General features: G+C 50.6%; 9 protein-coding genes across 9 annotated transcripts; 5 read left to right on the top strand and 4 right to left on the bottom strand.

Moving 5' to 3' along the window:
- Positions 1–7: 7 nt before the first annotated feature.
- On the top strand, positions 8–1,833 carry N7525_005958 (oxidoreductase, short-chain dehydrogenase/reductase family; the record flags this gene model as incomplete). The annotated part of the gene is made up of 3 exons (XM_061213564.1): positions 8–452; positions 513–595; positions 643–1,833. The coding sequence occupies 3 exons, from the start codon at positions 8–10 to the stop codon at positions 1,831–1,833; spliced, it is 1,719 nt and encodes a 572-aa protein (XP_061070585.1).
- Positions 1,834–2,332: 499 nt separating this feature from the next.
- On the bottom strand, positions 2,333–3,241 carry N7525_005957 (uncharacterized protein; the record flags this gene model as incomplete). The annotated part of the gene is made up of 1 exon (XM_002564241.1): positions 2,333–3,241. One exon carries the CDS (start codon positions 3,239–3,241, stop codon positions 2,333–2,335), a length of 909 nt encoding a protein of 302 aa, XP_002564287.1.
- Positions 3,242–4,743: 1,502 nt separating this feature from the next.
- Positions 4,744–4,990, bottom strand: N7525_005956 (uncharacterized protein; the record flags this gene model as incomplete). The annotated part of the gene is made up of 2 exons (XM_061213563.1): positions 4,744–4,926; positions 4,961–4,990. The coding sequence occupies 2 exons, from the start codon at positions 4,988–4,990 to the stop codon at positions 4,744–4,746; spliced, it is 213 nt and encodes a 70-aa protein (XP_061070584.1).
- A 3,244-nt stretch (positions 4,991–8,234) lies between these two features.
- Positions 8,235–9,727, top strand: N7525_005955 (M20 family metallo-hydrolase; the record flags this gene model as incomplete). The annotated part of the gene is made up of 3 exons (XM_002564244.2): positions 8,235–8,350; positions 8,421–8,735; positions 8,788–9,727. 3 exons carry the CDS (start codon positions 8,235–8,237, stop codon positions 9,725–9,727), a joined length of 1,371 nt encoding a protein of 456 aa, XP_002564290.2.
- A 398-nt stretch (positions 9,728–10,125) lies between these two features.
- N7525_005954 (40S ribosomal protein eS10) lies at positions 10,126–10,985 on the bottom strand (the record flags this gene model as incomplete). The annotated part of the gene is made up of 5 exons (XM_002564245.2): positions 10,126–10,389; positions 10,446–10,606; positions 10,697–10,746; positions 10,803–10,816; positions 10,968–10,985. 5 exons carry the CDS (start codon positions 10,983–10,985, stop codon positions 10,126–10,128), a joined length of 507 nt encoding a protein of 168 aa, XP_002564291.2.
- Positions 10,986–11,179: 194 nt separating this feature from the next.
- Positions 11,180–12,088, top strand: N7525_005953 (telomere maintenance SDE2 family protein; the record flags this gene model as incomplete). Its single annotated transcript, XM_002564246.1, has 1 exon — positions 11,180–12,088. One exon carries the CDS (start codon positions 11,180–11,182, stop codon positions 12,086–12,088), a length of 909 nt encoding a protein of 302 aa, XP_002564292.1.
- Positions 12,089–12,430: 342 nt separating this feature from the next.
- On the top strand, positions 12,431–14,402 carry N7525_005952 (uncharacterized protein; the record flags this gene model as incomplete). The annotated part of the gene is made up of 2 exons (XM_061213562.1): positions 12,431–12,893; positions 12,946–14,402. 2 exons carry the CDS (start codon positions 12,431–12,433, stop codon positions 14,400–14,402), a joined length of 1,920 nt encoding a protein of 639 aa, XP_061070583.1.
- Positions 14,403–14,798: 396 nt separating this feature from the next.
- N7525_005951 (uncharacterized protein) lies at positions 14,799–16,399 on the top strand (the record flags this gene model as incomplete). The annotated part of the gene is made up of 7 exons (XM_061213561.1): positions 14,799–14,927; positions 14,978–15,019; positions 15,099–15,492; positions 15,551–15,756; positions 15,809–15,888; positions 15,960–16,127; positions 16,186–16,399. The coding sequence occupies 7 exons, from the start codon at positions 14,799–14,801 to the stop codon at positions 16,397–16,399; spliced, it is 1,233 nt and encodes a 410-aa protein (XP_061070582.1).
- Positions 16,400–16,771: 372 nt separating this feature from the next.
- N7525_005950 (leucine--tRNA ligase CDC60) lies at positions 16,772–20,320 on the bottom strand (the record flags this gene model as incomplete). Its single annotated transcript, XM_002564249.1, has 4 exons — positions 16,772–17,374; positions 17,431–17,629; positions 17,686–20,186; positions 20,246–20,320. The coding sequence occupies 4 exons, from the start codon at positions 20,318–20,320 to the stop codon at positions 16,772–16,774; spliced, it is 3,378 nt and encodes a 1,125-aa protein (XP_002564295.1).
- Between the last annotated feature and the right edge of the window lie 449 nt (positions 20,321–20,769).

Raw genomic sequence — 20,769 nt, 5'->3', positions numbered from 1 at the left:
AAGCACAATGAATGAAAACCTCAACTACTCCGCCGCTAATGGCATATGGCACGGCGAGCTGCTGGACAGCCCCCTCTGCCAGAAATGCCTTCAACTCCATGATCATGCATGTACTCCTCTTTCCAAACCCTTTTTGGCAGACTCGGCAGACGCTTTGTCCCTCCCCCCTCGATCCATCAAATCCCGTATCACGGGAGCCCTTTCTCTCCACGATTACCACAAGTTCCTCTCCAAGTCTGCAGACCGCAGTGGCGATCCCGTCGATCATACAGGAAAGAAATTGAAGCGAAAAACAGCTGCATTGCATTTGAATCGCTCTTCCCCTCTTTCCATCTCTTATCCTGTATCTGTATCGTCCATCGCCTCGAGTCCGCCGCCTCTGTCTCCCTCCTACTCGCACAGCATCGTCTCGCAGTGGAGTGAAGAGCCTGAGATCGGGGAAGCCCAGACTGGTAAGCTTCTACAATTGACTTTCCTTGGATACTCTCGGAACCTTTATTGATAGTTTATAGTTCAGTACCAATCCACTCAAAGCCCTCGACTACCCGTTGTCTCGGATCTCGGGACTCGAGCTAGACCTAACAGGAAGCGAGTGGTAAGTTAACTGAAACACCGCACAAAGACCCAGCTCACTGATAATAGTCCAAGAATACCTTTCGTGAAAAGCTTCAACAAAGGGCCCGAGCTCAAGCAGAAGAAGCTGAGCGTGCCTCTAAACCTCAAACATCGGACTCAATGCTGGCCAGTACGCAGGCCGTTGCCACCGTTTCACACGGTGGTGCCTGCTTTGAGATCCTGAATCCGCGCAAGTCGCTGGATCTAGCACGCATCGTCTCATACATTGAAGACGTCGATAATTGCTCCACGGTCTCGACAGACAATCAGCGAGACTCTACTTTCCCCATCGAGCAAGGACTGGACCGGGTGTCCTTGTCCCAATTCACCGATGCCTCATTGCCGTCATTCTATTCCACCAACTCGTTGTACACTTCCCTCCCAGACGAGCCCTCAACACCCAAGGGCCAGCCGACGGATATCCCGTCGTCCTCGCCGCGGATAGGCGAACACGTCCGGTCTCTATCAGACTACTCTCTCAATGAACAAACATTCAACCACTGGAGCCGGCCTGCACAACGCACTGAAAATAACGATCTACGCATCGACACCCACAATGACCACCCAAGCAGCGACAAAGGGACCCCGCAGTCACCACAGATGGCCTCCATCACGGAAGAATCCAACCCTCCAAACCTAGATTTCTCCCGGCGACCCTCAACCCCATCAACACAAACCTTCTACTCGGAAAGCGAGATCGGCGAGCCCGGCTCACCCGTCTACGCAAACGGCGACTGGGCCCAAGTCGACGAGCGCGACAGAGGCATCCTATTTGACCTACAGGAAGCCGAAACAGCTGACCAGCACAACCACCCGGACTACCAATACTACCCATACTCACAAGAACAAGAACCACCAACACCTCGCGAAACTCCGCTCGAGACACCAAGCGGTTCACCTATGTACCCGACCTTCGACTCCGCCTACCCCTACCCAAGCTCCATCTCTACCTCCAAACTTCCCTACTCCGCTCCCTTTGATCCCTACACCTACGACCCGGTGTACTTCGACCCACATGTCCAGTCCGTGCTCGCAGCCGCGAACGCTGAGACGATGGGGTTGCGGGGGAGTCCTGCACGCGCACTGGATGAGCTGCAGCGAGGGGCGCGCTCTGGCGAGACCAGTCCGCGGTTCGAGTTCCAGAGGAGAAAGAGTGATGACCGGAAATCCGGGACCCAGAGGAAGGGGTTGAGGAAGTTCTTCAGTTGGAAGTCGTAAACCTAGTTTTGAGAACTTTGTTACTGGTGGGATTCGTGGAATCGGCAGCTGGCTGTGTGACTTTGGACGGCGAATCAGTGATTTACGTCCATTATGACTGTGAAGAGCGTGGCGCTTGGGTGTTGGATCGGATTGGAATGGATGGTCTGGCTGGACACGGGTCTTGATTCTTTTTCTTTTTGGCGATTTCTTCTACCTTGTCCTTTTTATTACTTTTATTGCTTTTTCTATTCGGGTCTGAGACTCGCAATGTATCTATATCAATTTACACTTGACGCATATCAACATTCGGGTTATTTTCAACTTTCCAAAGTCATCAATTTCTGCTAGGAATGACAAAATCCTTTACAAATTGTCGATCACGACCAACCAAGGAATGTGTCAGAATGCTAGATCGATGTTTATTTCTTTCTTATAAGGGTATCAAATCGAGTATATACAACTCCATCCACGGAATCCAGCACCACCATAACCTTAATCTTAACCTAACCCAACTACCTCAATCATCATCCCTCTCAACCATCGACGCCAAAGCCGCACTAACAAGACTCTTCCTCCTAAGCCCCTGCTCATTCCTCTTCCCAAATCCCCCATGAGTCTTCTCAACCCGACTAGCCAAAACCCCCGCAGACGAACTCTTCCTCCTCGCCCTCCCCTCACCACCCTCCGGCGCAAACCGACTCCTCGAAAGCGTAACCGCCCTCCTCCGCGGCGACGACCGCGGCGGCAACGAGCTAGGATGACAATCGTCTTCGTCGCAGCAGTCCGACGTCGCCGGCTCATCTAGCAGCGAGCGCTGCATAGCCTCGACCTCGGACTCGTTGCATTGCAATCTGGAGATCTGCTGGCGCTGCGCGCGGATATCTTGCTGGTATGGATGGGACTGCGGGTTGTGAAAGGGTTTTCCGAGACCGAAATCAGGTAATTCGGAGACGAGGTCTGGTGGCATGAAGGTTGGGCTTGTTGTTGAGGAGGCGGAGGGCGAGGAGAGACAGTCGACGCCGTCGTCAGAGTGGTCTGTGTCCGGGGGTGTGAGGACGTATCCCGCGCCCGGGTAGCGGGAGACTGGTGTGTGTCTGCCGGTTCGGTGTGTGTGTTGGGACTGGAGGTCTGGTGTTGGAGTGAGGGTGTGTTCGTGCAGCTTTTGGGTTAGGGTTGAGATGGAGAGGCGTTTGTGGTCTGAGTCGTAGGGGAAGGGGACGGAGGTTGGGGGTTGTTGGTTTCGGTGGAAGTGGGAGGAGCGCGAGCGGGAGATGTTGCGGAAACGGTGGGATTGAGGTGATGGGCAGCGCGAGGAGAGTGGTGAGATTAGGGTGCTGTCGCTGTCGACCATTAGTCGGTCGTCTGGGTCGAGGGCGAGGCGGGCCGGTCGCGACGATGGCGATGTGAAGGAGAAGTCTTCGAACATTTTCTTCTATTCTGCTGGACTTGGTCGATGTGGTTTCGGGTGTATATAAAGTATGGGAGTATAATGTGATCTGCGTTCCTTTGACTGGAAGGTGGTCGCGGTTGTCGGCCTTTGAGTGTTGCGATATAGGTTTTCGGGAATTGACTACCTACACTTGAATAGTAGGGTACACGAATTGTGTACAGTGTATGGTCTTTGATTGATATAGTGCAGGCGATTATTTGCCCCTCGGGAAAAAAAAAATCGACTGTCAACCACTGGTTGAGGTTGAGGCGAATGTCCACGTGATCGGCAACTGTGCAGCCACACTTTATACGTAGGTACTTTGCTTTTGCTTTTTTTTTTTTTTTTTTTTTTTTTTTTTTTTGTCGATTTTGCTTTTTGTAAGAAATACGGGGTATAGTTCAGTTTCAAAGTCAGTTCAATGAATTTACTACTTTTTTCCCTCTTCTTCATACCCTGCAAGATTACCAAGACCCTGGTTCTTTAAGTGCATGTCGATCTTCATGTGGATACCCGTGCCCTAAGTTGATCTCCCGACTGCGAAATGCGTCTACAACAGTGTAATAAGTAGTATAGTAGTTTTGATCAAATATACATTCAATATCGTGTTGATTGATTCTCCGGCGCTTCCCTAGTTTCCGGGATTTCCCTAATAATGAGTTACGATGTACGAGTTATATAAATGACCCTCCCCATTAGAGGCCGACTAACCTCATGCGCATATCTGTCTACATGTTATAGTATTATATTGGTCTCTCTGATCACGATGGAGATCTCGATTCTCTATAGGCGTTACTGGATACACACGCTAGCCGCTTACGGATTGAAATAGCTTACGCTTAGCACATGGTTATGATGAAACAACGGCCAATAACCCAATCGAAATGGCAAACGTAGATATGGTCCAGCCGCTTGATGGCAGAGTAGTATCAGTAAACATGTACCGTAACAAAGCACTAGCATAGCCCAAGTACGCCATACGTAGTGCGAATCATCAAAAGCCACTCGTTGGAATTCTTAAAAGTGAGCCATGAGTGTGTCCCAATCAATCACCTGCGTGAAGTATCATCACTGTAGCTTGCGTGTTCAGCTTCGTTTGTGGACTGTGGATGCAGCCGTGGGATTAACACTTATGGGCAGGTTGTTGTGTTCCACCATGGGGTCCTCAACCATAGGACCCTTCTGTGAACCCGTTCTGCACAGCGACAGAGTAAGGAGGTCATCTGGCAGCATTTAAATGGGTGCAGAAGCGATACTTGCAGGATATCAACGCTGCCCATGAATATGTAGGATTGTTCGAACCTTGAGATTGACCATACGACCGTCGACCTGGTACCAGCACCAGGACTTGCTGCCCCAGGAAAGATTGCTGGGATGTAGTCTGGGTTGGGATATGGGCCCCTTAGACTGATGTCGCCCTCCTAGGGAAAATGGTCCCCTATTGCAGTGTGAAATCTGCAATACCTGGTGCTTTCCCCCTCAGCAACCGGCCACTCTTTTTAACTTCGTTGCTTTTTGTCACAGCTGTTTCCACCTTTGTAGTGGTCCCTACCAAGCTTGTTCCCATTTGTGTTCATGTTGCGGTGGTGGTGGTAGTGCTTGTTGGGATTGGAAGGGATCTCGATCTCGTTCATGGGGGCAGCGGAGGAGTTGTTGAGTGGTTCTTGAACTGCTTGATCGTCCTGTTAGCGCTTTCATCCCAAAGTCAGAATATACTCTCCGCATAAGGGTTAGGGTATTGTCCATCATTATAAAGCTCTGCACAAATGAATGGGCTTGAGAGTCTGTCACAATAACTTTCATAAAATGATATAATTCTAATCATGGACTCAACTCGATAAGAATCTCACCGAGCCCACACGAAGCGTGGTCGAAGCGTGGTCGAAGCTTCTAACAAGATCTCGAGCATTGCTACCGTCGCATTAGAAATGCCTGGCATGCGTCAGCCATATGAGAAGCTAGTCCAAGCTGGATAGGATCACCAGTTCACAGAGTTGGATTGGATGCAGCGCTTGGTATTCGCAGTCTCGTCTTCTCCCCAATGTTGTTCACTCCGATTCCAACCTCACGTTTTCAGTGAAACTGTCTTGACTTTCAATTGGCGCGGTCCGGTACGGCGCGCAGAATCGTGAGATTTAGCCATTAGAGGCTGAAATATGGTGGCTTCAGAAGGGTCTCGGTAGTTAGGTGGAGTCGGCTTCATGCTATAATTCTGAGTAGCTGAGCGTAGGTTTTGGTGCTTTGCAACATACCCGCACACAACCCGGCATTCTAGACAAACATCCTGCTAATTCTGGATATCGACTTCGAAATGGAATGTTGGAAGCATAGCGGGAAGAACAGACACCAAATGCAACTCGTAACGAAGAGGAATGGATAAATGCAGGCTCTGGCATACTGCCCATTCTTTATGGGTAACCGGTGTATGCGAACGAGGTGTGCGGGAGCGAAATCAGTCGAGCTTACATAGGTAGCCGTCGGATTGTGGAGAAGTCTGATGGTGGTAGCTGGTAGAAGCTGGTAGATCAAGTTGGAGGTCAGGTCTTGCTGGGCCCTGCTGGAGAAAGTCTGGAGGCCTGAACCACCAACAATAGTCGAAAGGAACCGGTATATTCCGTTAGATCGACCTGCCAGTAATGGATACAATATCTCAACTATGGTGGAGGTCATAAAACGCCGACATGGGATAGGTCTAAGAGGTGGTGAAAATAAATCAGAGGGTTTCACTAGGCAAGGAAAGGCAAAGCCTTCCACCATATAGACGACGGAGAATTCACGGCTGTGGTTGAGAGACGAAGGAAAGCCTTGTGCACAAGCATAGCTGTATGAAGGCGCCTTGGAAGGTTTGCTAAAGTTAGAACTGGGTAGGAGGGAGGGAAGCGAGGAGTTGGTTAAATATAAAAGTCAGTGTAGTAGCAACTGCAAAGCCCAGGTGGTCTAGTGGGTAAGTCGACCATGAGCCATATCTGCTCTAGACTACCATCCTAGACCAAAACACCCTGGGTTCGAACCCCCCTAGGACCGTAAGTCGTTGGCGAGAAGCTCGCTTCTCTCCGCTGGGTTTGTCTCCTTTTTTTTCCTATTCCGGTATTTTTTATCATAAGTCATTATATTCTCCTTTTCCCCCATGCCTTTTATTAGTACTTGTGATACATTAAGACAGTCTTAAAACGCGTTTGATGGGTAAATATCAACAGTCTCTTTTGGCAACTCGCTCCCAAGGTTGACGTTTTCTTCTATCTCCGATATATGGACCACAGTCGCTCTACCATAGCTGGGATACTACAGTGGCTTTTAGTGAGAATGCGTACTTTCATAGCTCTTAGAAACCACATAACCCTGTTTTGAATATGAGAAACGAATCAATCCATTCCATTCATGGGCATACAATAAACACATACGAGAAAGCCTTTGAGGACACAAGCTTGACTACGCAGGCATGCAAATGCCCCTCGTGTAGTTATCTCACTCGACAAAATGTATACCACTGTGAATGTTATGTTTCCAGTACTTATGTATGTATTCTGCCTCCCATGAGCAGGCCATATCTTGCGCATTAGCGGAGCTCACTTGCTCAACTCTTGGCAGAAAGCGGTGTTGATCTTGGTCTCTGTTCAACCATGGTATCATGGACTTGGAAACATCCCATAACGCCTATGCACTCGACCCTGAAGCCCACCGAAGAAGCCCACCGAACAAATCCCGGATATTAGAACGAGACCAGGTGTCCAGGACTTGAACACCACACTGTCCTGGTCCAGGAATCCAGGACATGTGCAGGAAATTGAAGCATGTTGAGGTAATGGGTGTCAAGCTCACATCCTGTACAATGTCATCAGACCGTATGCATGTTGAGATGTGATTCCCCAGGGGTAACTTTGACCATAAGGTGACAGCGGGAATAGTGCTAGGCTCCGTTATGCAAGTGATTCATGGAGACATCCCGGTCGTGTCATGACTAGCAAGCTCCAAGTCCTCAATGTTCGTTCCGCCAGCTTTGTTCGGGAAGGTCTCGGTTCCAGTGCATGGGAAGCATGGGAAGTTGGGTCTTGTTGACAGCTCCTGCAGATGGGAAAAGGTCATGAAGCGGCAGAGGACACATATTTCGGTATAGCTCTGTAGAAAATATCATCAATAGTAGTCGCTGTCTTCGAGAAAAGGATGATACTCACCACGTATTGATTCTTCTGATGTTCCCACAAAATGGAGGCATGTGGTGGGCATACAGAGCATCCCATTTGTTGAAAACTCTGTCAAAGGGTTATCGTCACAGCAGGTGATTTCTCGTCTCATCCTACTATGGATTTGGGCTCAAGAAGGTCGCCAACAGATACTCAGTAGTTTTCACGGTGGAATTTGGTTACTGACTGATTGACTTGACAAAGAGGCAGACAGGGCAAGGAGATAGTGACATGAGCAAACGAGGCAACCAGGTTTTGTGCTGGTGCGTTTCTACACGATCTTTCAACTCGAGAAAATGGATATTACGTGTATTGCGAGAATTTATTGCAGACATAAGACAAAAGCAGGGCAAAGCTACATACGTGTACATAGTTAGCGTACCCTCTATGTAAAAGTATGTACATCTTTATGTTAGGTACTGCATGTATGTTTCCATATTCGCATCTCATAATAGCTTTGCTTGAACATTTGAAATGGTCAACTCCAAAAATGGAGATCCCTATTAACCCCAACGAAGATGACTCCAACAAGCATGGGGTCACTGACCCACTGACCCGATGTCTCCATATTGCGGGGGAAGTAAAGTGGGGAATCTCGCGGTACTTCGGACTTTTGTCCGCCCACTCCATTCTTATCAATGGCCATACAAAGTAGTCCATCCCCTCCAACTTCCCTTTAAGAAGCGGCAGTACGCCTGATTATGGCGTGTTCTCACTTTTTGCGAACTCTCCCGAGAACCCGTCTTCAATCTGCCAAGCCTGTCTTCTCCAATCCTGCTAGAACCTTTTCTTCGTCACGAATACAAGCTATGTTAACAACAGAACTCTCCGAGACTGAGGTCTCTGCGCTCAGAACAAACAAGGAACGCCTGGCCAGTGATCTTCATCACTCGTGTCAATGGGGATCTGGAATTAGATGGGGAAAGTAAGCCACAACCACTCTTTCCAAGATTGATGGAGAATGACAGCTAACGAAAGCCTCGCTGACTTGATAGTGGACCTACAGATACTGGCATGCAGCGCCTGGCGCTTTCACAAGACGACAAGAGTGTGCGTGATTGGTTCATCCAAACCATGAAAGCTCTCAAGTGCAATGTGACCGTGGACGAGATGGGTAATATCTTTGCTGTTCGTCCTGGTCGGAGAGCGAATGTACCGGCCACATTCATTGGGAGTCATCTCGATACACAACCGACTGGCGGACGGTACGATGGTATCCTAGGTGTGTTGGCAGGTATCGAAGTCATCAAGACCATGAACGACATGGGTCTGGAGACGGAGGGCGGAGTCGGGGTTGTCGACTGGACCAAGTAAGATCAGAACGTTCAACTTGGAGAGAGGAATATCACTGACCGTTTCCAGCGAGGAGGGTGCCCGGTTCCCGATCAGCATGGTCTCGAGTGGTGTATGGGCCGAGTGCATCCCATTGGCGCATGCGCATAATCTCAAAGAGGTGCCAACTGTGGCATCGCTGCCAACGGCGGCATCAGCACCAGAGACCATGAAGAGCGCCCTGCAGAAGATCGGTTACTTGGGTGATGTCCCATGCTCGTACAAATCTACGCCAATGGCCGCCCATTTCGAAGTTCACATTGAGCAAGGCCCATACCTGGTGTCAGCAAACCAGCGAGTCGGAGTTGTGACAGCCGTGCAAGCGTACAGATGGTTCCGCCTCAACGTCATCGGTCGAGATACACATACAGGAACCACTGCTTTTGAACATCGAGCAGACGCCCTCTATGCATTCGCTCAAATGATGGTACGCGCACGGGAAGTGGCAGCTTCGAAGGGTTGTCTAGCCAGTGTCGGCATTGTCGAGGCAAAGCCCGGTAGCGTGAACACAGTTCCTGGACAGGTGAGCTTTAGCTTGGACATCCGTGGGCCCGAGACAGAGCAGGTTGCCGAAGTCGAGAAGGAGCTGCGCACAGATTTCGATGCCATTGCCGCCGCCGAGGGTGCTGGTATTGGTAAGCCTTGCCGCGTCGAGTGGACTCTTGACTTCGACTCGCCTGCTGTCAAGTTCCACGAAGACTGCATTGACTGTGTGCAACAGTCAGCTCAGGCTGTTGTCGCAGATGCTTCTGTTGCGGATACAAAGTCACTTGTGCGGACCATTATGAGTGGTGCTGGCCATGACAGTGTCTTCACCTCCAAGCGTGTCCCAACGAGCATGATCTTTATCCCATGCAAGGACGGTCTCAGCCACCACCCTGAGGAGTTCTCCACTGCCGATGATTGTGCCACTGGAGCATCTGTCATTTTGCAGGCTGTGGTCCGCTATGACCGGAAGAGATTCTTGTAAGAAGTGCTCAAGTAGTAAGTCTGACACAACAGGTCTCAATAGGTATAGTTCAACAGGTACAAAGACCTTAAAGACACGTCGACTAGTCAAGAAAGCTGGAAGACCTACACGAAGTTTACGAAACAGACCAATTCCACTAAAGCCATGAATATAACATTTGAGTCAATCTACATCAATTCACACAGATTACATCATGATCCCAGTGGAAACATAAATTTCTTCTTTTTTATTTTGTTTCCTGTATCCCCAAGTCCCAGTGAAGCTGGAACGAGATCTTGGTGTACCGAGGATAAGGCCCGTTTCAAGAAACCCCTAGTCCGGCAGCCGAATTCGGATACACCATCAAGACTCTAGATTGACCGAGAAGTGGTTGACAGGACACCAATGCCTCTCAGCATTTACTCCTGGGGAGCGGCACCACGGCCACGGCCGAAGCCACCGCGGAAAGAGGGAGCGAACTCGCCGGGGGCACCGCCCTCCTTGCCCTCCTCGCGGCGGCGGTAACCGCCCTCACGGGGAGCACGGGGACCACGACGCTCACCGCGCTGCTCCTCACCGCCCATCATGCCGCGGGGGGGAGCGTGGGAACGCTGCTGCTTGATGTGGGTGGCGGGGACAACCTCGGCGGGGAGGTGGAGCCACTCACGGAGGTAGTCCAGACCCTGTTGCTCAATTAGTATTCATACGTGTAGACATGTTGGATGTTGATGGATCATACCTCGGGGGTGAGGGTGTAGTAGTAGTACTGCCACGAGAACTGGGTCTTGACGAAGCCGCGGGAGTCCAGGGACTGGAGGGCCTTGATGACATAGAGGTTCTTGGTGTCAATGTCAGCGTGCTTGGGAAGGTTGAAGTCCTTCTTGGCCACGAGCACTCCCTCTAGAATATAGGTTAGTAAATCTGCACACAGCTGACTCGAGCATAGCGTCGTAGGTCGCGGAGACGTCGACGAGTGTTCTCGTTACATACCACGGAAGAGGTACTCGTGGATCTTCTTGCGGTCGTCCTTGGGGATAAGCCTGTGCCATTGTCAGTGAATCTGTCGGAAATAGTCCCAAAAAACGAAGATACGTACATTGTCGCGAGTTCCTGGTGCAAGTCGGGGAATCGCTTTGACAACGCCCGAGAATTATGGTTGATTTAAATGATGGATGAAGAGTGGAGCTTCGCTGCGAGAAAAGTGCGACGGTCCGAATTAGGTGTAGGGTTAGCACCCTAATCGGTTTGTGGTTCAGATCACATGATACAGTGTACTCATAATGACTATCACGTGATGGATACTCGTCAGTTGTTATGTAATCCGCGGGTATACAGATGATGAGTCATCATGGGGCGCCTGATCTTATCGCAACATCTTCCATCTTTCAAGCCTACAACAGTACTTTCTCCTACAAACAGCTCACCAGTTGCACTCTCCTGCTATATTGGAACTGCGTCCGACAATCTCAAAATATGGCCCCCTCAAATGTTAACGTACTATTATCGTCCTTCCCAGGACTGTCGCTGCCGGCGACACTTTCGTTCACCTTGCCATCCACAGCGACCACATCGGACCTGACAGCCAAAATCGCTTCATATCTCCCGGAATCACTTTTGCTTCATTCGCTCGCCCTTACTACAACAAACAATAAACACCTCACAGCCACCTCCGAGTGTATCCGATCTTTCCTCCCAACCCGCGATGGCGTCTTTACCTCTACACTCCTTCCGCTGCGCCTGACTGCCCCGATCCGTGGTGGCAAAGGTGGTTTTGGCTCTCAACTGCGTGCCGCTGGTGGCCGTATGTCCAGCAAGCGCAAGCGCAATCAAGGCGATAACAATAGCTCCAGCCGCAACCTCGATGGCCGCCGGCTGCGCACCGTCAACGAGGCAAAGGCGCTCGCAGAGTACCTTGCTGTCAAGCCAGAGATGGACAAGAAAGAAAAGGAGGAACGCCAACGCCGATGGCAGTCTGTGGTGGAGATGGCCGAAAAGCGCCAGGATGAGCTGAAGAATGGCAGTGGCAGGCAGAAGCTGGATGGACAGTGGATGGAAGATAGGGAAGAGATGAGCGAAAAGACCCGCGAGGCAGTTCTACGAGCAGTGAAGGATGGCCAATGGACAGACAATCTTCGCGACGCAATCTTGGGTGGATCAAGCACCAGCGCCAGCGATGAGGGCAGTGAGGAGGATGCTTCGTCCAGCGAGGACGAGGAGAGCGAGGAAAATGGCCAATCGTCCAACTCTGTTTCTAAGCCTTCTGCCGCTCCGAAGGCTGCGCCCAGGAAGTTCATTGGTTTCGATGATGATGACGAGTTCATGAGCGACTCCGATGACGAGATGGATGAATCTGCCAAGGGGAAAGGAAAGGCACGTGCTTGATATCCTCTCATAACCAATATTTGTCCATGGTTCATGACGGCGTTCTTTTGCTACTATTGTCAGGGATTCTCTAGCGCATCTGTGTTTCAGCGCCTTCTGCGTCAATAATTTCAGCCTCCGATAGGTTTGTTCAAAACAACAATGAAAAGTTGTCCATCTCCACATTTTCACCAATTCTAGTTATCTTATTTTATTCATAAAACGTACTGAACAAACTAGTATTCTCGTTGCGGAACGTTGATTCATAGTTGTACGGTGGCCCGAACTTGCCAAGTGCGCTATCGATAGATAACTGTTTCCCAAGAAAAAAAGCTCCGCAACTCCGCAATTTCACAAGCCATCATGTCGCTCTGCTCTCGAGCAGTGTTCAGGAACTCGAGATTAAGTCTACTGCATCTGCCCCTAAAGAGCATTCCTCGATCCCGGGCTCGAACGCTATTTTCACTTTCGCGCGCCGCGCCACAACCCAGAGTCCTTACGGACCTCCGCAGACAATGTCGGTGCTTCTCAACAACCTGCTTTCACCGGGAACAGCCCCCATCTGAGCCTCAAGTTGGCACCCTAGCCGATTCCCTTCCCGTGTGTTGCCCAGGATGTGGCGCATTCTCCCAAACAGTTGAGGAAAACGAGCCAGGGTACTATGGTACATCCCGAAAGCAAATTCGGAAGCTACTCGCCGCGAGGAAGGAAGCAATTGAACACGAAATTATACAACAAAACGAAGCTATATCCACTGAGGGAGATAAGTTGAGCGCACAGCAGGACGATACCGTCGAGGAGGCAGTGCCACCCAAGCCCATTCAAGGTGGGTCATCTAGACTATTGCTCAAGCGCGTCATTGCTGACTGAATATAAAGATGCAGCTTTTCCGGATGAAGCCATCGATCCCGAGAACAACTTTCTTGGGCCTCCCGGTCGAATCACCGAAGTCTGCGATCGTTGCCATGACTTAATACACCACAACAAGGCAGTCTCTTCGCCCAAGCCGACTATTTTGTCTATACGAAACTATCTAGAAGAATCGCCGCACAGGCACAACCGTGTTTACCATATCATTGATGCTGCCGATTTCCCAATGTCTCTCGTTCCACGCATTCATTGGGCTTTAATGCTGCAGGAGCAACGTTCACGGAACCGGCGATCTACGAATGAGAAATACGAACGCGGAAGAAAACTTCCATCGCTCTCATTTATAATCACTCGCTCAGACCTTTTGGCGGCAACGAAAGAGCAGGTAGACTCGAAGATGGATTACATTCGCACAGAGCTCCGCGCAGCGTTGGGAAGATCAGGGAGGGAGGCCCGTTTGGGAAATGTGCACATGATTAGCGCGCACCGTGGCTGGTGGACCAAGGAAGTCAAGGAAGAGATCCGAGAGCACGGCGGGGGAATTTGGGTCGTTGGCAAGGCAAACGTCGGAAAGAGCAGCTTCATTGAAGCTTGTTTCCCCAAGGATTCCAGGAATGTGGACAAAATCGAGGAGTGGCTTCAACGCCGCCGTGGTGAAGATGAGATTCCAAACCGGCCAGAGGCCACCCTTCTTAACCCCGACAGCCTTCTGCCCCCTGCCCCTCGAGAGGATCTCTATCCCGTGCTCCCAGTCGTGTCTTCCCTTCCAGGCACTACAGTCTCGCCTATCCGTATTCCATTCGGCCGCGGAAAGGGCGAGGTTATCGATTTACCTGGCCTGGAGCGTGGTCTATTGGAGGATTTTGTTCGGGATGAACATAAGCGTGATTTGATCATGACGAAGCGGATCAAGCCTGAACGTTCAACCATTAAACCCGGCCAGTCTCTTCTGCTTGGCGGTGGTCTTATCCGCATCACCGCGGTGAACCCGCAAGATACGGTCATGTCTGCCAGTTTCCTGCCTCTCGAGTCTCACATAACCAACACACAGAAAGCAATTGCGACGCAGGCCGAGGAAGTTCCCTACCGGGGAACTGTCATTATGAAAGAAGGAACAGGCAGCACAATGGCCTCAGCCGGTGTATTCGACTTGAAGTGGGATACCACCACTTCAAATCTTCCTACCTCGCTCGCGAAAGCTGTAAATGACAGGGGGATTCCGGTACCTTCATTGCCATACCGCGTAATGTCGGCGGATATTCTCGTCGAGGGCTGCGGCTGGATCGAGCTCAGTATACAAATCCGCAGCAAGCGGGATGCTGAAGGCGAACCTTCCTATCCGCAAGTCGAGGTTTTCACTCCTAACGGGAAGCATATTGGGTCCCGACGTCCGATTGAGTGTTGGAACTTCATTGCAGAGAAGAAGAAAATCGACAAGCGCAAGCGGCCGCGGACGAGATATTAATTGTGATTTGGGTGTTTGAAAATGTACATTAGGCCATTTAGCATAGCGGCTCGGCGTTTCTCCTCTCTTGTAGATATGTACAATAGTCTTGTTATACCAACTACATCGCATGTTCCCAGGTTACACAATATGCTCATCCCCGCGGTCCCCGCAGGTGGGGGTTTTTTAGCCTTTCACTTTAATTCATTTAACTTCTTTAACTTCCAAGGTTCTTTCCCACTTTATTTTGACTCCCTGTTTATTTTGCTTGGTATTTTCTCTTGCACTAAACCGAGGTTGCTCCTAAGGGTGATTGTGCAAAACTCATCTAATATTGGTGTCGCACCAATATCCAATATAGGTTTCAATATATATATCAACCCTTGACATTCAGCAAAACATTCACTTGTCTATCGCATGATGTTATCTTTTCGAGGGAGCGAAAATGTCAGGGAACTAGCTATGCCCTGGCGCTTCAGTCTAACTCAGACCTACGACCCCGTGGAGAACCCGACAGGGCTCATCTCATTTGGCATGGCAGAGAATGTGTCTATATCCCCCACAATCTGGAAATCCAAAAGCTAACCCTCAGCCAGAAACAAATGAGAGCAGAGATAGCAAGATATATCAACGAAAAGGTGCATATGCCAATATTCGCCTTTAGGTTGGCATCATGTCCATTGACCGAAAGTATCCAGCTCTAACAACCTCGCCTAGGTTGTCTTTACCCAAGATTCTGTCAGCTACCGCTCAAGTGCGCCAACAGCTGCAAGACTACCAGCCGCCGCAGCAGTTCATTTGAACAATATCCTCAAACCCCATGCCCCAATTGATCCCGAGCATATATTCGTCGCAGACTCTCCAACATCTCTTGGCAGTATGCTGGGATACAATCTCGCAGAACCCGAGGATGGGATCCTCGTCAGCAGACCTGTATACGGCCGCTTTGAGCTCGATTACGGCGTTGAATCTGGAGTTAGAATGGTCTATGCTGACACAACTGCAGAAGAGGCATTCTCTCCTGCTTGCGTGGAAAATTATGAGCGAGCTTTGAAGGAATGCGGTAAGGAGATTCGAGCTGTGCTGCTTGTGAATCCGCATAACCCTGTTGGTAAGTAATATATGCCGCCTGGTCCATGGAATTGAGCTAATTGCTTGCCTATTCTCAGGTCGTTGTTACCCAGTCGAGACACTCAAGGCTATCGCCCGATTCTGCAACAAGCACCGTCTCCATCTCATTAGTGATGAGGTATACGCCTCCTGTGTGTTTGATTCTGGTGACTCTACCGCTGTGCCGTTTACTTCAATTCTCTCGCTCGACCTTGCGGAATTGATAGATCCTAATTTGGTCCATGTGTTATATGGCTTCAGCAAGGTAGGCTTCGGACAATCCCAACGAAGGCACGGAATTTGACATACCATTGTAGGACTTCGCTTCCGGAGGCCTCCACCTTGGTTTCTTGGTGACCCAAAATGAGCAGCTTCGTCAAGCCTGCAAAGCAATTCTGTGAGACCTTTCTCTTTCTCTTGCACCGTGAAAAGCTGGATGATGTTCGACGTGAAACTGACTCTATATAGGAGACTTCATGGTGCGTCACAAGCAGCGGTGACTATTGGCACCGCAATTCTAGAAGACCAAGCTTTTGTGTCGAGCTTCACAGCAGAAGCAAGAAAAAGACTCGCTTCAGCCTACCGGCTTACAACCTCGGTGCTTGACAAGGAAGGGATCAACTATGTCAAGGGCGGGTGAGTATACGAACTCCGACGAGGCATTATTCAAAACCCCCTCTAATCCGGTCATCAGAAACGCTGGCTTTTTCGTCTACATTGACTTGTCGCCTTATCTTCCTCCTGACGGCACTATTACTCCGCGAAACCGAGAATTTGCCCTTGCACAGAGGCTTGTCGATGCTGGTGTCTTCTTGCATCCCGGAGAGGAGCATTCGAGGAGTATTGGGTGGTTTCGGTTGGTGTTCTCACAGGAAGAAGATACACTGAAGGAAGGCCTTAACAGGTGAGTCCTTTGCTTATCATTCCTGCAGATTTTGTTCGGTCCGGCTGATTGATGGATTGTTTTGCGACGTTTTCAGATTGTTAAGTGCATTAAAGCCAAGTGCATGAAGCATTCTCCACGACACTACGTGTCCGTGACCGACGGGGTGTTCGTCTATATGTGTAGTTACAGTGTCGGAGTGAAAATACTGTCGCAATGTGTTCCGTTTATAAGAAACTCCTCGAAGTCTTACAAGGTTCAATCCATCGATTATTAAGCTCAAAGAATTGAAGAATTGAAATGCTATATGCTATTCTGGTTTATTTTATTTTTGCATAAGTCATCAAGCATGATTTTGAAACCGGAAATGAGGCTGTATTTTTCAAAGAAATGTCCTTTACTCGACGTTGACAAACTGGAACGTAGGGGTTCCAGGCACGGCATTCTCGCCAGACAGACCCTCACGCTTCTCACCAGTGCCAACAACCTCACCAGTCTTGCCACCCTCATCAACAGCGATGACCTCAATCTCCTTGAAGCCGGAGGTGCGCTTCAGACCGCCCACCATCTCAGACAGAACAGCGAACTCATCGAAGGGAAGCTTGCGATCGAAGACAGTGGCGGGGGACTCGCCAGCATTGACCAGACGGCGCTTCAGGTTCTGAACGAAGGGCATGGCCTTCTTCATCTCACCGAACTTGCCGACCTTTGCGTTGAGCTCCTTGTCGTTGAAGGAGAGGTTCAGGGAGTCGAAGGACTCGCGCACCAGATCAATGTACTTCTCCTGCCAGTTGGGGTACTTCTTGGCAACGAAGATGGTAAGCTTCTTGGGCTTGCGGGGGTCGAAGGTAATGGCCTTGCCCTTGGAGAGCTTCTTGGTGAAGTTGGCCTCGGAACCCATGATGTTGCTTGCAGTACCACGGACGTAGTTCTGAGCGGCGGTCAGCTCGGGAGAGGGCTCTGGCACGGCAGGGAACTGGGCGAAGTGAATAGACTCGGACTAAATGGTATTAGATCATTGTTGAGCATGAAGTGGGGGGGGGGGGGAAAACTGACCTTCTTGAGAACCTCGAGCCAGATGTACTCAGCCCAGTGAGGAGCAATGGGTGCCAGCATCAGAGCCTGCAGCTCAATGTAGCGCAGAATGGTATCCCGGTGTATACCCACGCCAGCAGCGGTAGAAGCCTCACGGTAGCTGTCACGGGAGCTAGTGAAGTCATATAGGCCAGACTTAAGAGCAAGCTTGAAGTCGGTGCTATATAAGGCGTTAGTTATCGTTGTCAATGGACACTCAGCGAAATGCAAACTTACTCCTGGTAGTGCTTCTGGGTCTCGCGGACCAGGCTGTTAAGTTCGTTATTGAAGAGCTTGTCAGCGAAGGCATCAGCAGGGCCAGTGCGCAGAGCCTCGTCCTTAACAACCTCCTCGATCCATTCCTTCAAGGTGTAGAGACGCAGGATGTTGCTGTTGGCAACAGACTCTTCGAAGTTGGCATCTTCAATGCTGTCACCTGCATCGGCAAATGCAATACGGGTAGCATCCGCACCGAACTTATCAACGGAATCCTTGAGAGTCAGGAAGTTACCGGTGCTCTTGCTCATCTTCTCACCGTTGAGGAGCAAGTGGCCGTTAGCACGGACACCACGGGGCCAGTACTCCTTGGGGAAGAGAGCAATGTGGATGTAGAGGAAGAAGGTCAAGTGGTTCTGAATCAGGTCCTTGCCGGAGACACGGACATCCAGAGGGTACCAGTACTCGAATTCGCGGCGCATTTGCTGCAGAGATTCCTTGCTGATTCCACTCTTAGAGACGAGTTCGTCGCTGATTTCCCGTCTTGTGAAAATGTAGTCCCAGACCTCATCGGTCATCTGGTCCGCGGTCACCTTCAAGGGGCCGGTCGTCTTGCCGTACCGGTCACCGTGAAGGAGGTGAGCGATAGTGTAGTAGGCCATGTAGACGGTGCTGTCACTCAGAGACTCAACCAGGAACTGCTTGTCCCATGGCAGTTGGGAACCGAGCCCATAGGTTCTGGCACATGCCCAGCGGTTCAGCCAGGACAGATTCTTCTCGAAACCGTTCTTGCATTCGGCAGAGTAGGTGTTGAGGTTGTTGACAACATGGTTCAGGGTCTCCTGCTGCCACTCTGCGTCATTCTCACCATAGTTCAGGAACCACTGGCCCAGGTAGGCAACAACACAGTCGTCACCACTACGGCTGACAACCTTGCCCATGGGGTCGGCGAAGGGGAAGGCATCACCACTCTCATAGAGCTCCTTGCGGACTTTGTCCTTAGCCTCACTGACGGGCTCGCCCTTGTAGTTACCGACGAGCATAGTACCCTTGTAGAAACCTTCCATGTAGGCCAGATCCTTGGCCTGGGCCAGCTGTGTCACGTCCTTAGGAGAGTTGATCTTCAGCTGCTTGACCAGAGCAGGGGCGGTCAAGTTACCGTAAGTGGGGGTCTCAATGAGGGGGAAGATTTCAAGCTCAGCCCACTCCTTCTGAATACCGTAGTACTCAGCCTTCTTCGCCAGGTCCATCAGCGTGGCGTAATCGTCAGGGCTGTCGGAGGGGACGGAGGTAACAACACCAGTACCCTTAGCTGCCGAAACACTCTCCATGGGCAGGATGCGGATACCCGCGGTGTGGAAAGACAGAGGCGCGTTGACCAGTGTTCCAATGAAGGCGGAACCCGGTGCCTCAAGAACCTGTGGCAGCTCGTCTTGAGTCTTGGGGAACTTATCACCGAAGAAATGACCCTGGAAGGCCATGTTCCACGCAGCACGCTTGGTCACGACAATGTACTCCTTCTCCTTCAGCTTGAAAAGACCGTAGTTGATCTTTGGGCCGACGAAGCAGCTAGTCTGGCCATACATGGTCTCGGGACGCAGGGTAGCCGGAACGAAGTATACCTTAGCATCATCCTCAACCTTTCCTTTCACGAGCTCTGCCATTTCCGGTGACCACTCCTTAACTTGGAGTTTGATCGCAGAGTATTCCTGAGGACCAATGCCCTCACCCTCGGTGCGGTCGTGGTCCATGCAAGGCTGACCGTCCTTAGGCGAGTAGACGGTGTAACGGTTGCCGTACATGATCTTGCCGAGCTCGTGCAGGCGGTTCATCTGCCAACGCACGAAAGCATCGTAGTAGGGGTTAGCGTCGGTGGTAACAAACTGTCGGCGCCAATCGACACGGGCACCCATGCTGTCAAGATCGCGGATGGCAAGAGGAGGGAAGTGGTCGAGCCAGTGAGCAGCGTCGGCAAACTTGTGGATTTCTTCCAGGGGAACGCCAATTGCCAGCATAATCTGGAACTGGTACTTCATCTTCACGGTCTTGGCAGCGGCCTTGCTCTTCTTGCCGGAGAACTTCTCGGCTGCCTCGGTCTTGACCTCTTGTGTGGGGGCTGCAACGGCGTCCTCGGCGGCCTCCGCCTCCTCGTTGTATCCTTCGAAGCCCTTACCGAACTTCTTCACTTCGTTGGCGAGCTTATCGGCACAGGCCTTGATAGGCATACCGGTGCAGTGGAAACCCAGAGGGAAAAGGGCACGCTTGCCCTCCATGCGGGCAAATCCAGCCATGAACTCAACCTTACTAGCAGTGAAGCTGTGTCCGGCGTGGAGAGTACCGTTCATGTAAGGGTAGGCCATAGTACCGAAGAACTTGGGGTACTTCTCACGGAGCTCGGCGGGGGTCATGGCGCCCTGGGGGGCTTCCTCGAACGAGGGCGCATCAACTTCGAAGACCTTGTTCTCCTTCCATTGTGCCTGGTACTTCTTTTCGATTGCGACTAGGGTGTCTCGCTTCTCGGTCTAGCAGGCGAAATGTTAGAAGATGAAAATCGGCGATGGTGGGGGAGGGGTATATCAACATTTTCCAGTTTGAGGGTGTTCTTCGAGCTGTTGCTCGGGTCGAGCTCAGCTACGGATGCAGCTGCGGCGGCCATTTTTCCTGATTGTCAGAATTGGCCAATAATTCCCTTGAAGAGCGGAGGGGAACAAAAGAATGGCGGGGCGAGATATAAAATCTGTTTGCTCAGTTTGTGAGTCAATGTAATGCGAGTGTATTGTATTTTACGGGGGGAACTCCACACTATAGAGGCCGTTTAGAACGTTGCATAGATGGATTGGTGTGTAAAGGAGACAGTAAGTAGAGGAGCTTGGTTTAAGAAACAGATGCGAATTGACGATTCTCTACTTCTTATCTGTGTCTAGAGTGAGTTTTAACTAACGTGTTCTCTGTGACCTGATCAATACCATCTATAGATTGGAGGTCGCACGTGACTATCACGGAGCAACTTCTTCGCCGACAAGGCCATCTACGATAAATTTCCCCGATCAACAACCTCGCAATTTCGGCCCTATATTACCGTTCTTGAGCAAAGATATTGTCAAT

Source organism: Penicillium rubens (genome assembly GCF_028828025.1).
Source record: "Penicillium rubens strain IBT 27055 chromosome Unknown utg000002l_segment0_segment0, whole genome shotgun sequence".
Classification (NCBI taxonomy): Eukaryota; Fungi; Ascomycota; class Eurotiomycetes; order Eurotiales; family Aspergillaceae; genus Penicillium; species Penicillium rubens.
Note: the sequence above shows the minus strand (reverse complement) of the source record. Positions and strands in the feature narration are given on the sequence as shown.